Genomic DNA, 19,966 nt, shown 5'->3' on the forward strand with positions numbered 1-19,966 from the left:
ACTACTTCTGTAACAGATGAGAAGACATCAGGAGAAGTTCTCCCCATCCTCGCTGACTGCAGCCTTCATGTTGTCCATCATCACCACCACCAAACATCTGTACTAAAATGCTAATTCACTCTGGTGATTTATTATTCACTAACTATGCACCTTAACTGTGCTGGAGGAAAGTAAATTAAAAACCTCCAAGTAATCAAACTTTCTTGGACTGTGCAGTAATTGATGATATAACTTATCCTGTCATCTCCTCAAGGTGAGCAAGAAACCAGAGCAGGGACTCAGCTTTGCACTGCAACTTTAACAATCTTTTAGGATACCAGATACCTTTCATTTCAGTTCTATGGAAAATTCCATCTTACTTGCTGAAAGTCTTTGGAAAAAAAAGTCACATACTTCTATCTCATATCTGTCTTATTTTCTTGACTCTACTGGCTTCAATAGTTATCAAAAAGCAAGTAACTTCTCCGCAACTCAATCTTGACTTAGAAGCAAGGAAGCTGTGAGAAAGCATCATTAGCGCCATAAAGCAAAGGGTAGGAATGATGTATTTACACTGACCACAGATGAGAAAAAGGATGCCTGTAGTCAAGGGCAAGCACCAAAGGCTGGACAAGGAAAAGGAATACATTATTTAGGACAATGTGGTACTGGCTAATTAGAAGTAGAGAAAAATGGTTGAAAATGTCAAGAGCACCATTACCCTAGCAAACACAAATGAAGAGTTGCCAAATAGATTCTGTCATGGTGAATAAACTATCCTCTTGATTTTTAGTTTTATTTTATTTATTTTGTGGTATGAAATGAAACTATCTTAAACTTCTGCTAAAAATCACCCTGAGCTGACAGCTTGTATCAAGCGTGAAGAAACAAACACCACAGCAACAACTCGGTGAGGACTGGATGAGGAAAAGTGCTTTTCATTTAGTTTTGCTGATCAAGACACTCAAGTTTTGCTGATCTTAACTTATCTTAACCCATCCTTAATCAGATTCAGCCAAAGACTGCATATATCCCTAGCCAACACTATTCAAGCAAACAATACTACTATTATTATAGTAGTATTTGTACTACTTATTATACTTAGACTACTACTACATAAAGGCAGTAGATGAAAGCATCCTGTGGTTACCAATCAATTCCACCTTGCCATGCAGCTGGAGTTGAGCTTGTTCTAGCTACATTCAGAGTAATTCTGCATCCTTGCCATGACCGTCAGAACATACAGCACAGTCAAATGCACCATATTTTAACTTTCATTGACGTAGGTGTCACGGTGATACCAGAATAAAATAGGAATGGGAGCCATCTGACTGATGGTCAACAGGCACCGTGTTCCGTTGTAGGGCAGACGTCCAGAAAAAATGGTAAGACAATGGTAAGACAAGGGGTAACGGACACAAGCTGGAACACAGGAGGTTCCGCTTAAATTTGAGAAGAAACTTCTTCTCAGTGAGGGTGACAGAGCACTGGACCAGGCTGCCCAGAGAGGTTGTGGAGTCTCCTTCTCTGGAGACATTCAAAACCCGCCTGGACGCCTTCCTGTGTCACCTCATCTGGGTGTTCCTGCTCCGGCAGGGGGATTGGACTGGATGATCTTTTGAGGGCCCTTCCAATCCCTAACATTCTGTGATTCTGTGAAATGTATGGGAAAGCAATGGAAAGAGAACTATAAGGACATCCCGTGTGGATACACAGACCTTACAGGAAATGTCACACAGTTTGTCTTGAGCAGATGTATTACAAATGTTAGGGAAACACGTTGCATTTCAGGAGATACAAGTTGATGCCAAATTTCAAGAGTTAAAGGCAGTACTTCTGCTTTGTTTGGCAAGAAAAAAATAATCTGTTTTCAAAATTTGCAAAGGAGAAAATTGAGATGATGAGATAATCGTAAAATTTGGGGGTGGAGGATTGCAGATATAAAGATACTTGCATTACAGTTTCCTAAGTTGGAATATTTCCCATTACAGAAAACTCAGTATAAAGGAGGTGATAATGTTCTTGAACATATTTACATGCAAGGAACCGTAAGTATATAATCTTTATGCTTTGGAGGTCACACATCTATTTTAAAAATAAAAGTGTTTTGTGGGGTTTTTTTTAAATCTGTAACTTAAATGGGACTTTATCAAGTTGACTTGATTAAAGATCCGATTTTAGCCTAACCGGGCCAGGATGGGCAGTATCAACATATGCTGTCATCTCATCTGTCACAGACATAGAAGGAAGTAAGCTATCAGTGCAAAACTTGCAAGCTTAAACCAAAGCCCGTTCCTAAAAAGTCCTGCATTCCAAGCCAACAAGCCACCTCCAGACACATCAGTAATGCAGAAACTTTCCACAGTCGATCCCTTCGGAGAAAGGAAATCGGGCATCAAGGAAGCCAAATCAACATCTCCGCTGTCTCTTTTTCACCCAGATCAAATTTGCTAGAGATTTACCAGAAGGAAACAAAACACTGCTTTCCTTAAAACATTAAGGTCAGTAAGTTAGACATTCGGAATAGCATCAAAACCAAGCCCACTACATTTGCCTGGTTTTGCATGTGCCTTATGATATGCTCTAATTCCGTATTTTCACTCTTCTTCCGCTGGGCCCTTCGTTCATCATACAGGGTTGCCAAACTATTAATACAAAATTATTCAATAGTTACTTCCACTGTGAAGCCAAATTACTCACCACATAACCTGATCATTTATTCCCTGTGCACCATACACATCCTTCCTGGAACACAAATATTCTGGAGCACTTCATTTCACAACAACAATGTTATTTTAAAATAATTACATTTATATAGGCATACAATTTTAGATTCCATAAAGAATCCAGAATGAGACAATTCCATCACATGGACTAACCAACAAGCAAACCTATAAAAGCAGCACAGATCCCTGTTTCTAGAGCAAAGATTTACTCTTGTAAAGACTGAAAGAATATGCCAGTGAAATTATAGAGATACCTGTTAATGTACACACTACTGCAATTGAGACTTGCAGATGAGGGAAAAAAACCCTTGACATAGTACGGTTCTTCATCTGTTGTAAGAAGTACTCGAAAAGAGAGAATCACCATCTGAGTATGCAAATATACACATAGTTTTTGGAAGCTAGGTTACGAACAGTGACTTCCCAATCTATAGGTTTGCTAAAAACCTAACAATCATGCTTAATATAATACGCACTAGAAAACTTCAGAGTGAGTCAAGTTCTATTGTTACTAGCATGTATTTTATTTTAAAATTACTTTCAATTCCTTGATAAAATAACTACAGTAGCGAAGGGAAAAGCTTTTCATTGATGCAGACGTTTGCCTGTGTTGTACTCTTTTTATGTAAAGGAACAATAAGACATCTATAAAAATATATCTAAAACTTATCAAAATGGATGGTTTTATTCTGAGAAGACTTATTTCTATCTGATACGCATATGAATAAATCTGTTCACCCACACACTATCCTTCAACAAACAGAAACTGATATCACTATCTACCCATAAGGGCTTCCGCAGAAATACAGTAATTCATAGTTTTGTTTTAAAATTCAACTACTAAATCTCATTATATAAGCTACTATTTTTAAATGTATTTCTTAAACAAAGTAACAGCTTTAAGTCTCTCATATTTGGCTCAATTCAGGCAAAACTTTGTTTACGATTATACTACCTTTTGGGCCTCCTGACAGCACGAGGACTGGTGAAATCTAAGCTTCAACCCAAATAAACATTATTTCTCCAAGCCCAAAGGCAAGAGAAGTTTTATCCACTGTTTATCACACCTTCTACACTGCTGGGTTTCTTTCCTAACACGGCAATTTGTTATTCTGACTTTTTAAGTGACAAATGAGCACAGAAAATAAATGCATGAATATCGGAATTTCTATGCCATCTACATGATCAATGGTCTCTTTCTGTAACAGTTATTTTTCTTTAAAACAACAAATCTTTAAGAAATCCATGCACACTGCTAACTGAAACTGTGCTGTATCATCTACAGCAAGTCCTGAGGACTGGCTGAGAGAGTTGGGGTTGTTCAGCCTAAAGAAGGCTGGGGGGGAACCTTATTGTGGCCTTCCAGTTCCTGAAGGGAGCCTACAGGAAAGCTGGGGAGGGACTTGTTACAAAGGCAGGTAGTGATAGAACAAGGGATAATGGTTTTAACTGGAAGAAGGGAGATTTAGAGTAGATATTAGGAAGAAATTCTCCACTGTGAGGGTGGTGAGACACTGGAACAGCTTGCCCAGGGAAGCTGTGGATGCCCCCTCCTTGGCAGTGTTCAAGGCCAGGTTGGATGGGGCTTGGAGCAGCCTGGGCTGGTGGGAGGTGTCCCTGCCCATGGCAGGGGTTGGACTGGATGAGCTTTGAGGTCCCTTCCACCCCAAACCATTCTGTGATTCTATGATAAGTCCTACTAAAGCAGCCCAACAAAAATTACAACAGACCCGAAACTGTGCTTGCTATTCACAGCTGAGCAAACGCTGCAGACAGCCCATGTTCACTGCTGAGGCCTTGATCCAGCCAGGGAAGAGAGCTCTTCCCCAGATCTTGTGAACATCCAACATCCCACAGAGCATATAAAACAAAAAACAAAGCAGGAACTGGCTTCATTTTTTGGTTTTGCTTTAGCTCACTTCTAGCGCTTTGTTCTTTCCTATTTCTCTATTGCATAGACATTAGATCAGTATCCCCACAAAAATACCAGTAACTATTGCTATGAAGTCAGAGCTTGCTTCGGGGGTTGTTTATTTTGAGGTTTGGTTTGTTTTGTTTGCTCTGACCACTTAATGTCCTCTTCCTTTTCCTGTCTGGACAGTAGCCCATTTATATCTATTGCCAAGTTCTGGGAACTGCAACTGGGCTCTATTCATATCACAAAACCATAATCCCGCTCATTCAGTCATCGTGGCTACATGTCCTTGTTTGCCACACAGACTTAGTCATAAGAAATAATAGAGAAGAGTAGGCAGTGGCTCACCAACCTTATCACACTCGTCTCAGAATAAACTGAATTTAAAAGGCCCTGGGAGGTTGTTGGGTTCTCCAGCCCAGACTGCAAGCAATCCGTTATCCACAGCAGCTGTACCCACTCTACTACATTGAAATATATGTGCTTATTTATTTTTTATTATAGCTTACAGGATAGCTTCATGTCAGCAGGTAATAACCTTTGCCACTTAATAGTTCCGTGTATTGGAACACTCATCCCATGCCATTACGAAGAGAATTGTGATGGGTAATGCAGTGACAGTCAGTCCGGCTGCCGCACTGCAGGCCACTGTCAGGGACGTTAGCTAGGGTAGTGTTTAACTTTAGAGAATTCAATAATGCAAACTGCAAGTTAAATATGTAGTGTCAACAATTTCTCCTGACCTCCACTAGCAGCTATTTTTACTTAACTTGAGTTAGGAGGATGACGTGACTGCAGTATAATGTAAGGTGAGATGGTCCAAATACTGCATTTATTTTTAAAGAAAAATCAGGAAAAGTGCTTCAACAGGTTTTAAACGTTAAAAAAATAACCAAACGAGGACCTGCCATCTTGACTGTACTGTTTATTCAGGACCCAGGCCATGTATCGGTAGGATATGTTTTCCAAGGAGAAAAATTAAAAAAAAAAAATAAAAATCAAGCTTCTACCATTGGCAAAAAGTTCCATTAAGTCACTTACATTTTTAAATGCTTTATTGCCACTTACAAGGATTATTCTGAAGCCTTATTAGTCTCACTACCACACGCATAATGTACAGTTACTTCAGGTGAGCCCCAATGAGCATGCTCCAAAGCACTTTACTTCATGACAGAATAAGAAAGCTTCATGACCTGACCCTCTCACCTTTCCAAAATTTTTTATCTGTGTATTCCACAGTATTCACAGCAGACTGGGCTGGTGGGAGGTGTCCCTGCTCATGGCAGGGGTTGGACTGGAAGAGTTTTAAGGTCTCTTCCAACCCAAACTGTTCTGTGATTCTGTCTTTTAAGTCTTCATTCATATTTCTTGGCTCTCACCATCATACTAGCCAATACAAAAATAGTAGGCAATGCAGTATCCTACTTGGGAAGATGGAATTTTATTATTCCATTTGTTTACTGAATATAACTTACCAAAAGGAAAAAAGCATATGTAGAATGAGACAGAACGTGCATGCCTGTATGCACACAACGTTAACAACATCAACAAAGTTGCAGTGACTTTCCTAAGTCAGTTTAAGCACCCAAGAAAGCAAGCCAACAAGCTTGGATTAAATACCAACAAAAGTCTAAGCCTGAGTCAGACCTGAAGCCTACATGAAGTTCTGGACACACCACAGATTAAGAACTGCAGAGCAAAAAGATTTAATTCTCTTTAACATGCTACTGCAAAAGACTCGTGATAGAAAAAAAACCAAAAATCACTAAACTCGAGTGACAGTTTTTAACAGTCTTCTCTGAAGGAAAAAAAATGAAGTGGAGGGAGGAATGTAACGCTAGGAAAGAAAGAAATTAATTACTGGGACATGACAGGATACAGGTACATCCAAAAACCAAGGTATTTATGCATCAAGAGAAAGACAAGACAGACTTCACAGTGTCTTTTCTACTCATCAGTGCAATCACGACTGAAAAAAAAAATATCCCTGTATGTTTCTTTTGTGCCATACAACTTGCAAATTATGTTTGGAAAAACTGTTGGGAAAAAACGTGAGTATCAGTGTGCTTCAGAAATTGTCTTCTGCTGTCCCCTAGTGGCACCATAACTTGTTTCACAAAATTAATCAAAGAATGTTTTCACAGCTTCATAGGCTACAGAGCAGAATGCATCAACAAAAATTAAAAGCCAGAAGGTATTAGTTTTGCAGACAATTGCTACAAGTAGCTCTTATTTACCTATATTTTTTTTAAACCAAAACCCACAGGAAAACACTGTGATATAGTATTTTAAATTACAGACTTTGCTGAAAGAATGTGTGACAAAAATAGAGCCAGCAAGATCAGTGGGCATGGCCGTGTTATTGTCAGTATTTTAGAAATTGTTGCTGAACCAGTTAAGACTTTAAATCATTTAAAATGCAGTTGGAAGAAATAGCTTCCAATCACTCCAACTGTAGCAAACCTTTCAAGTTTGGAAAAAAAAAAACACAAACCAAAATACGCCAATTTTACTACAAAGTAAAAGCATTACTGGAAAACACCCAGATTTTTTTGATCTGACTTTACCATAAATCAAAAATGCAGGATTTGCAATTTATGTTCTTCAGTAGGATGAAATGCAAGCGAAATGCTCCTGAGGGAACACAGAGGTCCTACCCACTCAAAAATCAATCACTATCTTTCATTTTAGATAAGGCTTTGCAAAACTGTAAAATAGATGTGGGAACACATCCATAATTCTTAGTCGAAGGATTTTCAGTCCCACGTCCAAAATAATTTCTCTCTTGACTTTCATATTTACTTTTTTATCACAAAATAATTTGATTTCAAAAGTAAACAGTATTTGGCATCTCAGTTTTAATTACACTTCAACAGTCTCTTAATTAGCTGAGATATTTAATTTAGCTTCCATTCCATGCAATTATACACTCTCATAACCCATGAAAATTTGTAATTATCTCTAACCTCATTAATGACAACTACTAAACTGCAGTTCTGTCAAGTTTCTAGAACACAAGCTTCTCACCCTAACTGTAGCTACTGAAAACAAATGAAGTTTCCTACTCAACACTTAAGAGTTTACCAAGAGGTACATTCTCAATTATCCCCATCTAAAACTGCATTTACGTATTTACTTGGTGCACAGTATTTACTTAAAATTATTAGACATCTCCCTTGTTTTATTTTCAAAAATGCATTTCATGCCATTAAGTCCACTGAATGAATCTCTTGCAAGGACTGCTTTACTTTAAAGACACAGAGAACCTGGATGTTTCTCCAAAATCCAGTACAAGCAAAATGATCTCTGTATTTTTAAGAAACAGAAAATACCCATAAAGCTTTTTCTACAGAAGGTATTTGCTTTTAATATCAGTCACCACCCTGCCAGTTCAAACAATTTTGCTCAGATGTACTCCCAATTTCGGTGAGGGAAAAACTCACAAGATGTAACAACTGCCACGTAAAGCAAGGGCCAGGCAGCCGGCACAGCCCATGGCCCACAGGACAGACCCTCTGCCCCAATTTTCTGCCTAAATCTGTCCCTCCAGCAATCACAGAAGGAGTATTTAAGAGGCCACTGAAGGCTAATGGCCTCATCAGAGTGACATTTTATTAAAAGCACTGTGCAAAAGGAGGGCTGTTTGTCTTTATGTAGCTGCTTCCCCCTCTCTAAACCTACTTACAAATGCTCTTCTCAGCACGTGATGAGACCTGGGACAGGGCCTGAGGATTGTAACTCCAGGGAGGTGCTTTAACTCAGTGACACAGCTCGGGAAGAGCTCAACAAACCACCTAGAAACTGCCAATTAAGCAGTGCCAAATATATTGTTTACCCTTCCATGATGACAAAATGCCATAACGACAAAATTACAAGCCTTCTGTGGAAGCCACACAGAATTAAAAAAATAAAAAAAAAAAAAAACAAACCACCAAACCCCAGAATTTTAACTAAGCCTACATGCTTTCCTCAAAATTGGGATCCATGAGATTCTATCTAGATATAGAACATTCATTGATTTTGTTCCCAGTTTCTTTCCAAGAGCATTTAGACACTTGTAATTCCCTTCAGGTAGATTGGAAAACAGAGGATACAGGAAAGAATGTGGCGGAAATGTGACCAATTACAATGAAAACATGGCTAGAACGTCCACGTTCTGAAAGAGGGCTGGAAGCACACGCTCCTAAAACAGAGTCACCAAAAATTAATGCCATCTGATCCAGAAAAACAGATTTCAAACTCCTTTAGTGCAGAGTGCTGAAGTCCTGCACTAAGAAACTGTTCTGTCGTGAGGCTGACAACCACCTATACTGCAAATCCTACAATAAACAAATTAAATTATGTAAAAGATGTAATGACAGGTCTTGCATTTCATCCTTTCAGATAATTGTGTAAAGTTCTTGATCCAGTGAATTATGCACAATAACAACTCCTGTTTCTCTTTAAAATCTACTTCAGAGATCATGGACCAGGTTTTCAACAATGTATCTGGGTAAGTCCTTTCCACCATAAGGGCTTAGTCATAAATATTTTAACTAAAGCTATGCCTAAGAACATAACTTTATAAAAGATGTGAAAAAATACCAGTGTAACCTGTAACTAACATTATTTGACTCTTTCCTCTCTAAATTAAAATAAGGAAAAAATATTACCATTCTTTTGAAGAGTCTTCAATGACACAAAGAAATTGGATCCAGTCTTAAGCCTGATTTATCTATAAATAGTGGTGGCAAAACAAGCTTTTCCACCCACAAACACGCTCAACTCAGCCTTGGAGGTAATTCTGCCAAGTGCTAAAGAAGATTTGTATTAACCTTCCCTGATCAGAATAAACTACTGGGCATATTTTTTTCCTCTCTGCTCTAAGGAGTCTCTAAAGCTCACCAAGAAATGAAGTCAAATCATGACTCTTTAGAAATCAAAAGGGTCTTTTGGTGGTAACAGCGCTTCTTCCTCTCCAATTTGTATCTTCAATTTTTCAAGTGAGTCCTTAACCGATTGTCTGTCCCTACAGTGATCCAGTTTTACACATTAAAATATTAATGACAAGTGAAAACAAACCTGGCTGTTCTTCCCACTCTATGGATGTATGTGTTTGCATCTTCTGGACAATCAAACTGAATGACCCAGTTCACTGCTGGAAAATCTGTGTAAAGAAAAAGAAAAAAAATCAAAATCCAAGCTCAGTGTACTCAAAATCCTCCTATTCAAGAGGAACATATTATTCTAGAGCATTAATTCCTGTAAGAACCATCCTTTAAACCAATTTACAAACACTGGGTGCAACCTCTGAAATAAAAATAGAACTAATTACATGTATCAGCATATCATAAAAATCATCTTCTCCATCAAAAAAAGCTAAAATTAATGGTGTTTTCATTTCCTAAATTATGACAGTGCATTGAATTGAACATAACTGCAGACTTAACAAGAACAGGCATGCTTTGTGTCATACACATAATAAAACAGCACTACCATTAATAATTAAATAACAATATCTGACCCCCTTTTCACCTACAGTATCAATATCCTACACCACCAAGGTTTGCAGTTAGCTGTGGCGAGACAGCACTACTTCAGCTGTCCACATACAGAAATACCATAGTCCCTCTCAAAGTGGAGAGGGAGTGACCAAGTCTGACAAAGAAGTCAGCAATGAGTGTGAATGATATTATTAAGTAGTACTTTTTAACTGCTCCACTTCATCCAACAGCAGTTAGTGCTACTGCTTGATCAAGTTTGTAGCTACACTGTATTCCACTATTATTCCTACACTCTAAACCCAACCAACCACACCCACATCCTCTTTAGGGAGATTTCAGCAGTGCAGAAGGTATGGCAAATAGTCTTCATTTTGCCTTCAGTTTTTAGAGCACCTTCCTCTCTTTTGTAGCATACTGACAAAACTTTACATCTTGGACAACAGAGTTTGCTATCTGAAAGAAAAATGAGTAGGTTCCCAAAAACAGTCTTGTGTCATACTTAAATGCCTCCAAGTACTCAAAAAATAAAAAAAGACTAAACTATCCACAGAAGATATAAAATTGCAATTCATAATTTAACAGGTAATGACCAGAAGAAACAAGCCAAAACAGGTTCTATAAATAGTCTTGTTTATTCCCCTCATCTATTTTTTGCCTCCTTAAGAATACAGTCTTATAATGCCATTCACAGTTCAGACACTAAAACTTCAGGTTTTCATTTCCACATACTGGTGATTTAGTAATTTTTCATACCCTTAGGAATAACCCACATGATATAGGTACATCAGAAATACTTAGAAGTGCTGAAATCTTGCCTGAAGGAATGCAGTAAGCAAATACATCAGTATTTCCATTTTCTCTTACTCCAGATATTTGTCACAGAACATGGCTGGAAAAACTAGATTGTATACAGACAAATACATACACAGATAAATAATCTCTTCCCCTATGGGGACCGGCTGAGAGAGTTGGGGCTGTTCAGCATAGAGAAGAGAAAGCTCTGGGGGGACCTTATTGAAGTCTTACAGTTCCCGAAGGCAGCCCATAGGAAAGCTGGGGAGGGACTTTTTACAAGGGCAGGTAGTGATAGAACAAGGGAGAATGGTTTTAACTGGAAGAGGGGAGATTTAGAGTAGATATTAGGAAGAAATTCTCCACTGTGAGGGTGGTGAGACACTGGCACAGGTTGCCCAGGGAAGCTGTGGATGTCCCCTCCCTGGCAGTGTTCAAGGCCAGGTTGGATGGGGCTTTGAGCAGCCTGGGCTGGTGGGAGGTGTCCCTGCCCACGGCAGGGGTTGGACTGGGGGAGCTTTAAGGTCCCTTCCAACCCAAACCATTCTATGATTTTATAAATGAATAAAAGGACAGCTTCCACTGACTATGTCGCTAACAAATGCCATTATGAAACTAGTGACAACATAGGTCTTTCTGGGACAAAAAGGAAAAATAAGCACAAATGAAGCAGGTCTCTTCAGAATTTAAGAAGCACATCTCTTTTGAAATACCCTAATGAGCTCTTAAGCAAACTACCACTTCATTTCTTACAAATCAGGTTGGTCTTCAGAACATACTGTCACTGATAAAGTCTCAATAGGTTTAGACTATCACTTAATGAATAACTGTTTCTTCTGCGGGTACATACCCAAGCCACGAGCTGCAATATCTGTAGCAAAAAGTACTGCTGCCTTTTTCCGAACAAAACAAGTGTAGACTTCCATTCTCTTCATCTGTTGCTGCTTGCCATGGAGTGCTAGTACAGGAAGACCAGGCTGAAGCTTACAGAACACTCTAAATAAATACTGGACCTAACCAACAAATCAGAGAAAAAAAAATACTGTGCAAAGTTAAACTTGTTAAGATCACATACAATATACAGCAACTGACTTAACACATCAAATAAAATACACTTTTCTCCACATCAGAGACAAGAAATGCTATTTTGAGCCTCTGTCACACGCTCAGGTACTAAAAGAGGAAATAAACTTTGGCACAAGACTGGAATGCCTTTCAGTGGCTTTTTCCAAAAGGAACCACAGAATCATTAAGGTGTGAAAAGACCTCTAAGATCATCAAGTCCAACCATCACCCTAACACCACCATGCCCACTAAACCATGTCCTGAAGTGCCACATCCACATGGCTTGGGATATGACTAGTTAGGTTGTGTGCAAGTGACCAAAGTATCAGAAGTTCACCAGAAGCACTGCTTTTAGACAGTACTGGATAGAGGAAGTGCCTTATGCTTGCAGCCAAAGCAGTGTACACAGCCTTGGCTTCAACCATCAAGCTTCAACATCTTCTCTTATAGAAGCAGTCTGTTTACTCTTACCTATAGTACCATGATGCCTACTACCCCTCACTGTACTCACCAGCCAACTGCAAAACAACAAAAACACTGTAACCTCTTGCACAAGTGGAAGAACTGCAATGAATATCTAGTACATCATTGTATATTATAAAATATTCAATATATGCAGTTGGTTGTATATCCTGGAGCAGAAGCTCCAGGACCTTCCTGCATCGAGCCTTGGTCACTGAACTTCCCAACAGCCAGGCTCTGCATGACAATGCCTACAGGAGCAGGTGATGTTTGGTTCCTCCCCCAATTTCCTGTTGTAAACTAGTCCAGAATCACACCTGTCTAATGTTTTGACACCTACACAAATACCTGAATTTTAATAGTTTTAAAATCCTATGGGGAAGATGGGGCGGGAATAGCCATACCTCTTTACAGCTTGCAAAAAACACGATGCTCTTCTTTTTCAAGTGACTTCTCAGGAAAGAGTATAACATGTTTACTTTTTGCTGAAGTTCACAAACAACATAGTTCTGATCCAAAGTTGCTGGGGTACTTAAAAAAAAAATACATTTATATACCATTAGTTCCCATAACATTAAAATGAGAAAGAAACGAAGGGAATAGAGAGGAGAAAATACACAGGCATACAATATCTGCAGAGCTGCCTGACCTTTCCTTTAAGTCAAGAGTGTCTGACAAACACCCAGAGAAAGGAAAAAAAAAGAAAACCAGAAGTCAGGCTGGAAAGCTCTCCCACTTTGCAGAACAAGTCTTAGCAGCTACTCCATAAAGCTACTCTTGAAGGATGAATCAATTCCCTTACTAAAAGGTCAGCAGGGAGGAGGGGAGAAGGGGACGACTTTTGACGTTAGTTCTAAATTCACTTACTGCTAGGAAGCCAAACTCCTTCCATGTCTAAGCAGCGACACACAAATTGCCTTGACTTAAAATGCAATTTTGTCTATTAGTCCTATTAAAGCATCATTTATGCTTAAGGCAATGTCAAAGCACGGTCTAATCAAGCACAAGAAAGAGCACTGATGTACTTGTACAGATTTCACCCTGACATGCAAAGTGACTTTGTAAAGCTCTGAACTGTCAGCTTAACTCACCTTCCCGTTCTTTACGAAACAAACCAAACTAAAGAAAAAGAATTCTTTGGCATATTTGCCCTTGAAATACATCTGAATGCTCATCTCTCACAGTTCCTCTGTTTCATCCTAAACAGACCAATGGTATTCAAGATTATTTCATTAAAGGTGCCACTTGGGAGGATGAAATTACAAAACACTGCTCCAGTTTTGCTCATCCATTTGAATTATTCCACAGCACCTTTTGTTTTCTAAGTCTTTCAGAGGAAACTGTTTTCATGAGGCAATAACCCATTGTATACTAAGGCAGTAAATTCTAAAACAAATGAATACTTTCCTTTTTTTGATTCAGTTTATTATCTAATTGAACTCTCCCAAATATTTTTTAAATTAAATATAATCTAAAATAGACTTCACAGAAAATGTGAGATCTGTGAAACAGATGTATAGTCAGCCCTCAAAATGAAGCCTACAGACTAGGCCTGCACATCCTCTTCTGCTAAAAGTCTATTAACCACACAATTTTTTCAGGCAATCATGCTTATTTAAGATGCCTTTGATAGTATTACTGATTTAAAAAATGCATTTGCAGGACAAAACAGAGATAATGAAATCAAACAGTTAAAACTGCCTCAGGATTCAACCTGGTTCTGCTGTTCATTTTGCTGATGATTCCTTGTTTGTTCTAAAGAGAGCTATTTCTGTCACTTTACTTCACCTTTCTCCTGCATACTTCACAGAAAAGTGGAAAAAATCATACATGTTCGTAAGCAATTTAACACTTAGATGACAGAACCCACAGAAATGCAAAATACTAAATAATATTCTTCACATATATTTTGAAAGACGAGAAAGTGCCGAAAAACAACGTGCAGATTTTTTTTTTAGCGACATTGAATTTTTTGAGCTTGTCAGATCACATACTGCACTTCTCGCAAGGTGCACCCATTCTGATCCAAACTGTATGGCATGACAGATTCATTCTGTGTGCACAGTAAAACCAGCATGTCAGGAAGCCACAAGAATTACTGCACAGGGACTAAAGCCACAAGCTTTCCTTTGGGCGCCTAAAATTGAATACACAAACCAGATCGTCATTCTGCACTTTCCCAATAAAGTAGCATTTCCTTGGAAAGTCAGATTTACCAACATTTGTGCTACACATCTGGTGGTCCCACACAATAAGTACGCACACACAAGAGGCAAGGAAGCCAAACAATAAAAATGCAGCAATTGAGAAGCAGGTGCTAGAGCCAGGACAACTTTATCCAGGCTACAACCCAATCTGGGGCTTGCTGCCGAGGAACAAAACTTCCAGGCTACAAAGCTGCCCAAGGAGCCACAGTTCAAGTGCAGGTTCAGCCTCGCTGTAATGAATCAGTCGGAACCACTACCCTCTTATCTGGAAATTGCTTGCTTTCAGGAAGGCACACAACAGAATCAGACACTACAGGAAGGAGGATGCACAGTCAAGTAGGATCACCATCCATTTAACCCCTCCCAGAAAAAAAAAATTAATCGCAACATACCTGAATTTGGCTTTTTCATGAACCCAAACATATTCCGGATCTTTCAGACTCAGCCGTGCAAGATCCTTCACTGATTTTGTTTGTGTTGCAGAAAAAAGCAAGGTTTGGCGTTTCTTGGGTAGATTTTCTATGATTGCATTCATTGTATCAGCAAACCCCATGTCTAGAATTCTATCAGCTTCGTCAAGAACTGAATTGAGAGATAGTTTGAGAGAATCCAGTTTTAGCTTTATTTATATTTAAAAAGTATATCGAATCCATATAATACAAAAGTCCATGCCTACTTAAACTGCAGAGATTAATTTAATTACTGTATATGATGGGATTCTCTTTAGATATTAATGTACTCCATAAAATGTTTTTTAAAAAACTGCAATAGAAGTCATAGCATTTCCCATAATCTACACACTACAGCCCTGCTTCCCATCCTGAAGCATAAAACATAAGCACTTCAAGTAAGCAGTTCAGTAATTTGCAGACAGAGTGCAAATTACAAACTCTCTGTCCTGTTACTGAAACAAAAGCATGAAACATAAAAGAGTGCTGTACTACTCATGACAGAGCAAAAGAAACTCTCCTGTACCTAAGCTGAATTTACCATTGAAACACAGAGTATTAACAGAGTAGCACAGAGACAAAGCTTTACGGGCCTATGTTTAATGCAATCCTTGTCTAACTGCCATGAATTGTACCACGGGTAGCAAGCATAATTTCACAATTTATCAGCTTCATTAGCTTAATTGCTTCTAAGTTCCTCAAGCTATGTGAAAGATTATGCAGTTCTTAGTGGCAAGCAAACCTTTTTATTATGCTGAGATTTTTATTCAGGTTGGAAGGATGAAAAGAAACAATGCTAACAATGCTAAAAAAACTCAACATTGAAAGGAGCAGTATCTGTCTTAAAATTCAAAGAAAAGTGTATTCTAGAACTGGTCCAAAACACACACTACAACAGATATTCCATATAGTTCATTATCATGTAAGGAGTAACACAAGAACCACAGCCAGAGAGGAAAGGCCAGAGTTATAGCCTGAATCCATGGGCTGAGGCCAACTGTATGAGCTTCAACAAGGCCAAGTGCCGGGTCCTGCAGCGCTACAGGCTTGGGGACGAGTGGCTGGAGCTGCCAGGCAGAAAAGGCCCTTGGGGTATTGGTGGCCAGCAGGATGACCATGAGCCAGCACTGTGCCCTTGCGGCCAAGAAGGCCAATGGCATCCTGGGGTGTATCAGAAGGGGGGTGGTCAGTAGGTCGAGAGAGGTTCTCCTCCCCCTCTACTCTGCCCTGGTGAGACCCCATCTGGAATACTGTGTCCAGTTCTGGACCCCTCAGTTCAAGAAGGACAGGGAATTGCTTGAAAGAGTCCAGCACAGAGCCACAAAGATGACTGATGGAGTGGAGCATCTCCCTTATAATGAGCGGCTGAGGGAGCTGGGTCTCTTTAGTTTGCAGAAGAGGAGACTGAGGGGTGACCTCATTAATGTTTATAAATTTGTAAAGGGCGAGTGTCAGGAGGAAGGAGCCAGGCTCTTCTCAGTGACAGCCAATGACAGGACAAGGGGCAATGGGTGCAAGCTGGAGCACAGAAGGTTCAATCTGAATATGAGGAAAAACTTTTTTACTGTGAGGGCCCAGAGCATGGCCCAGGCTGCTGTCTTCTTCTCTGGAGACATTCAAAACCTGCCTGGACGCGTTCTTGTGTGACCTGGTCTAGGTGATCCTGCTCTGGCAGGGGTTGGACTGGATGATCTTTCGAGGTCCCTTCCAACTCCTAAGATTCTGTGATTCTGAGTTAGCCAAGACAGATCCAAAGAATTACATGGGACACATTACGTTTGGGTTTGGGTTCCTTACTAACTCACCTACTTGTTCTTACCATCCTAAGGAAGGCATCCTCAGAAACCGCTTAAGTGAAAGTCACACAGGAAGGGGGTTTTGTTGCTTTCTTTTTTAATTTGTACATGTGTGAACTTAAATGCCATTTCACCTATATGCCATGACTAGGATAAACCTTTTACCCAAGGAAGTGCTCTACACAATTATGATCTATTACGAAATATTCCTGAGTACTTTCAAGTATTCAAAAAAAACATACTCAACATTTGCAGATCAGATGCATAGAAATATGAAGTTTCATCCATGTGCTGTAGAAGCCGTCCTGGAGTGCAAATTAGCATATTTATTTGGTGAATTCTTTCAGATTCTTCTTTCAGATCCTGAAAAGGAGTCAAACCAGATTAGCCCTAGTAGTTTACACTAGAAGCCTAGTACCAGAGATGGTCAGGCCAGCTTAAGCTATTCATAGTTTTTAGAAAGAACAGTCAAGGATCAGTCTTTCCTCTTTCTATAGAGATATCAGAATTTCTTCAGCATGCTGACACTTGTGGCTTAAACAAAAAGTATTTTAGAATAATCTACATTAACAGGATAGTCCTGGAAGGTTTTGCAGGAAGGTCCATCCAGTCACGTAACCTGGAAAGACTGTAAATACCCAAAAGCCTTAAAAGACACAGAGTACACAGGCAGGAAAATGAGTGGGTCATTGATAGGTTCCCATTAACTACTCTTCCCTGACTTTTCATTTCCACGGTTTGCATCCTAAACTGGCACTTACTACAGCACTCATTTATGATTCCATGCAGTAACTCTGACAGCAGACACACCTTTCCTCCAATGATAAGGCCAGCTGAGAATTCATGGTTCTTTCCCACTTTACGCAGAACCTTGAAGGTTTGATACGCCAGTTCCCGCGTAGGCGATATTATCAAAACTCCCAGTCCATCAGCTGACGTCCACTGATGGCGATAGAGGAGTTCCAAAGCCTGAAAAAAAATTACCATATTCTCATTATAAATCTCAGAAGGAGAATACATAACAACAACAAATGTTTAACAAAGTGTCATAAAAAAGGACAAATCCATACTAATTAAAATAATGACTTGAAGAAACATCAGCATACATTTCACATAGTTTGATTATACACATCAATTCTAACTGATGGTAATGATACCTCCCGAAGCAAAGTTCCCCAGCATCAATCTATGACAGACAGTAATGGGTCGCAAATCAAACATTTTACTGCACGATTAATCCTACTCTGCTAAATACTGGAAATCAAGCCTTAATCATTTATACGAGAATAGAAATCAGATGTAGAAAAACACAAGAAACTTCCCTGCGCATGAGGTTTTGTGGGAAACAGAAACAGAATGAGCAACTAGAAGAAAGTCAATTATAGCTTTAATTCTGGTCACAGATCGGCAGCAGTACAATCCACACATGCCATAGACAGAGCATTCCAACTAAAGTTGCCAGGATTATTCCTCCTCCAATGAATTCACACTGAAGAAACACTGTCTCAGTCAGCTAACTCTAACATAAAGATTTTGTAGGTATGAGTATCTCAAGCATTTTGAAAGCTGTTAACCATCCCTGTAAAAGTCTTTTTTTTCACTTTTCATCTCTCCAGCTCCTTTCTTATCACTTTTCTCCCCTAAAACCATTTTAAAATACAGTTTGTAAAACAAAGTACATATACTCCTAGATTAATTAGGCAAGCTCACTTCTATTTCTCTAGTTCACAAATATATCTTTTGAAGTCACCTACTTTTTTTATTCTTTACTAGTAAAAATAAATGTAAAAAACAAAACAGCGTAAAGCATAAATCTTCTCAGCTAGAGACAGTATTCAAAACACCTACTACTAGTCCCACAGTTAGTGACAGAATAGGATCCAAAGAAATTTATTCTCACAAAAATGCAAGCAACGTTTAAACCAAAAAACCTCCTTAATCAAAATCTAATCATAATATAATGGATTTGGTATCCATTGATATGTGCACTTTAAGCAAACAAACTTCTCAACTGTACTCAATTTGGTTTAAGTACAAATGGAAGGATGTAAATTACTTACTGGGACAATAAAAGCCAAGGTTTTGCCTGATCCAGTCTTTGCAGCTCCAAGTACATCTTTACCTTGTAAAGCCAAACCTATAGTTTGCCTCTGTATCTCTGTCACCACCCGATACTGAGCTTCCTGCAATCCTAGTATTTGCAGTGTGGGAAGAGAGGAAACAAACAAACAAGAAAAATCTTTAATTTTGTCTTGCCCTGAGCTGTATTTGCCCGCTAAACAAACACTGTTCATGGCAACAGATATTTAAAACTTAGTTTAAAGAAAAAAAAAATCAGATGCAGCTGAATAATGTAATCATTTTTATTTAAAATACTTTCCAAAGAAAACTTTTGTACTTACCTTTTAGGGTTTTCTTTGATAACGGAAAATCTGAAAATCTTTGAATTTCACTTGGATTTATCTGAAACAAAGTAAGTTTAGTCAGTGCTCACAACCTAAGCAGAATAGAGAGATTAAACAGCATTCTTTAAGTTGCTGTTGAGATAAATATGTATTAGTTCAGTATGATCTGATCCAAGTTAGCTGGTCAGGCAATCTATACTAGTTTGACATAAGCCAAGCTGCTCTCATAATATAAACTGTTTAGAAAGTAATAAGATACGCTTTAATTGTACAGACTAATAGCGCAATTTAAAGCTCATCACGAAAACACAGAACCATTCAGGATGAAAGGGACTAAGAAGAGGTCTCTGCTACAATCTCCTGCTCACAGCAGATTGACTCTAAGGTAAGATCAGGCTGCTCAGGGCTTCGTCCAGTCCAGCCTTGGTATCTCCAAGGATGGAGACTGGAGAGCCTCTCTGGGCAACCTGTGCTTCTGCCTGACTGTCCCCATGGGGAAAAAGTGCCCCAGGCTGAGCCTCCCCTTTTGGTTTATGCCTGCTGTCTCATCCTTCTGCCCTGCTCAGTCTCTTTGATGATGTTCCCAAAGGCACTGGAGGCTTCTGTAAAGGTCCCTGTTCCCACCCCAAAGTCATCTCTGCTCCAGGCTGAACAAGCCCAGCTTCCCCAGCCTCCCCTCACAGAGTC

General features: G+C 39.2%; 1 protein-coding gene across 1 annotated transcript in view; it reads right to left on the reverse strand.

Moving 5' to 3' along the window:
• DDX10 (DEAD (Asp-Glu-Ala-Asp) box polypeptide 10) overlaps positions 1-19,337 on the reverse strand; it is a gene marked incomplete at both ends in the record, with an annotated part of 36,406 nt that extends 17,069 nt beyond the window's left edge. Inside the window, 8 exons of the mRNA XM_010180600.1 lie at positions 9,682-9,766; positions 11,746-11,908; positions 12,827-12,953; positions 15,022-15,211; positions 17,117-17,237; positions 17,685-17,843; positions 18,935-19,065; positions 19,277-19,337. Coding sequence (XP_010178902.1) covers positions 9,682-9,766; positions 11,746-11,908; positions 12,827-12,953; positions 15,022-15,211; positions 17,117-17,237; positions 17,685-17,843; positions 18,935-19,065; positions 19,277-19,337 — 1,037 coding nt within the window. The remainder of the gene's footprint in view (positions 1-9,681; positions 9,767-11,745; positions 11,909-12,826; positions 12,954-15,021; positions 15,212-17,116; positions 17,238-17,684; positions 17,844-18,934; positions 19,066-19,276) is intronic.
• Positions 19,338-19,966: the final 629 nt, after the last annotated feature.

This window comes from Mesitornis unicolor, unplaced genomic scaffold (genome assembly GCF_000695765.1).
Source record: "Mesitornis unicolor isolate BGI_N332 unplaced genomic scaffold, ASM69576v1 scaffold25423, whole genome shotgun sequence".
NCBI lineage: Eukaryota > Metazoa > Chordata > Aves > Mesitornithiformes > Mesitornithidae > Mesitornis > Mesitornis unicolor.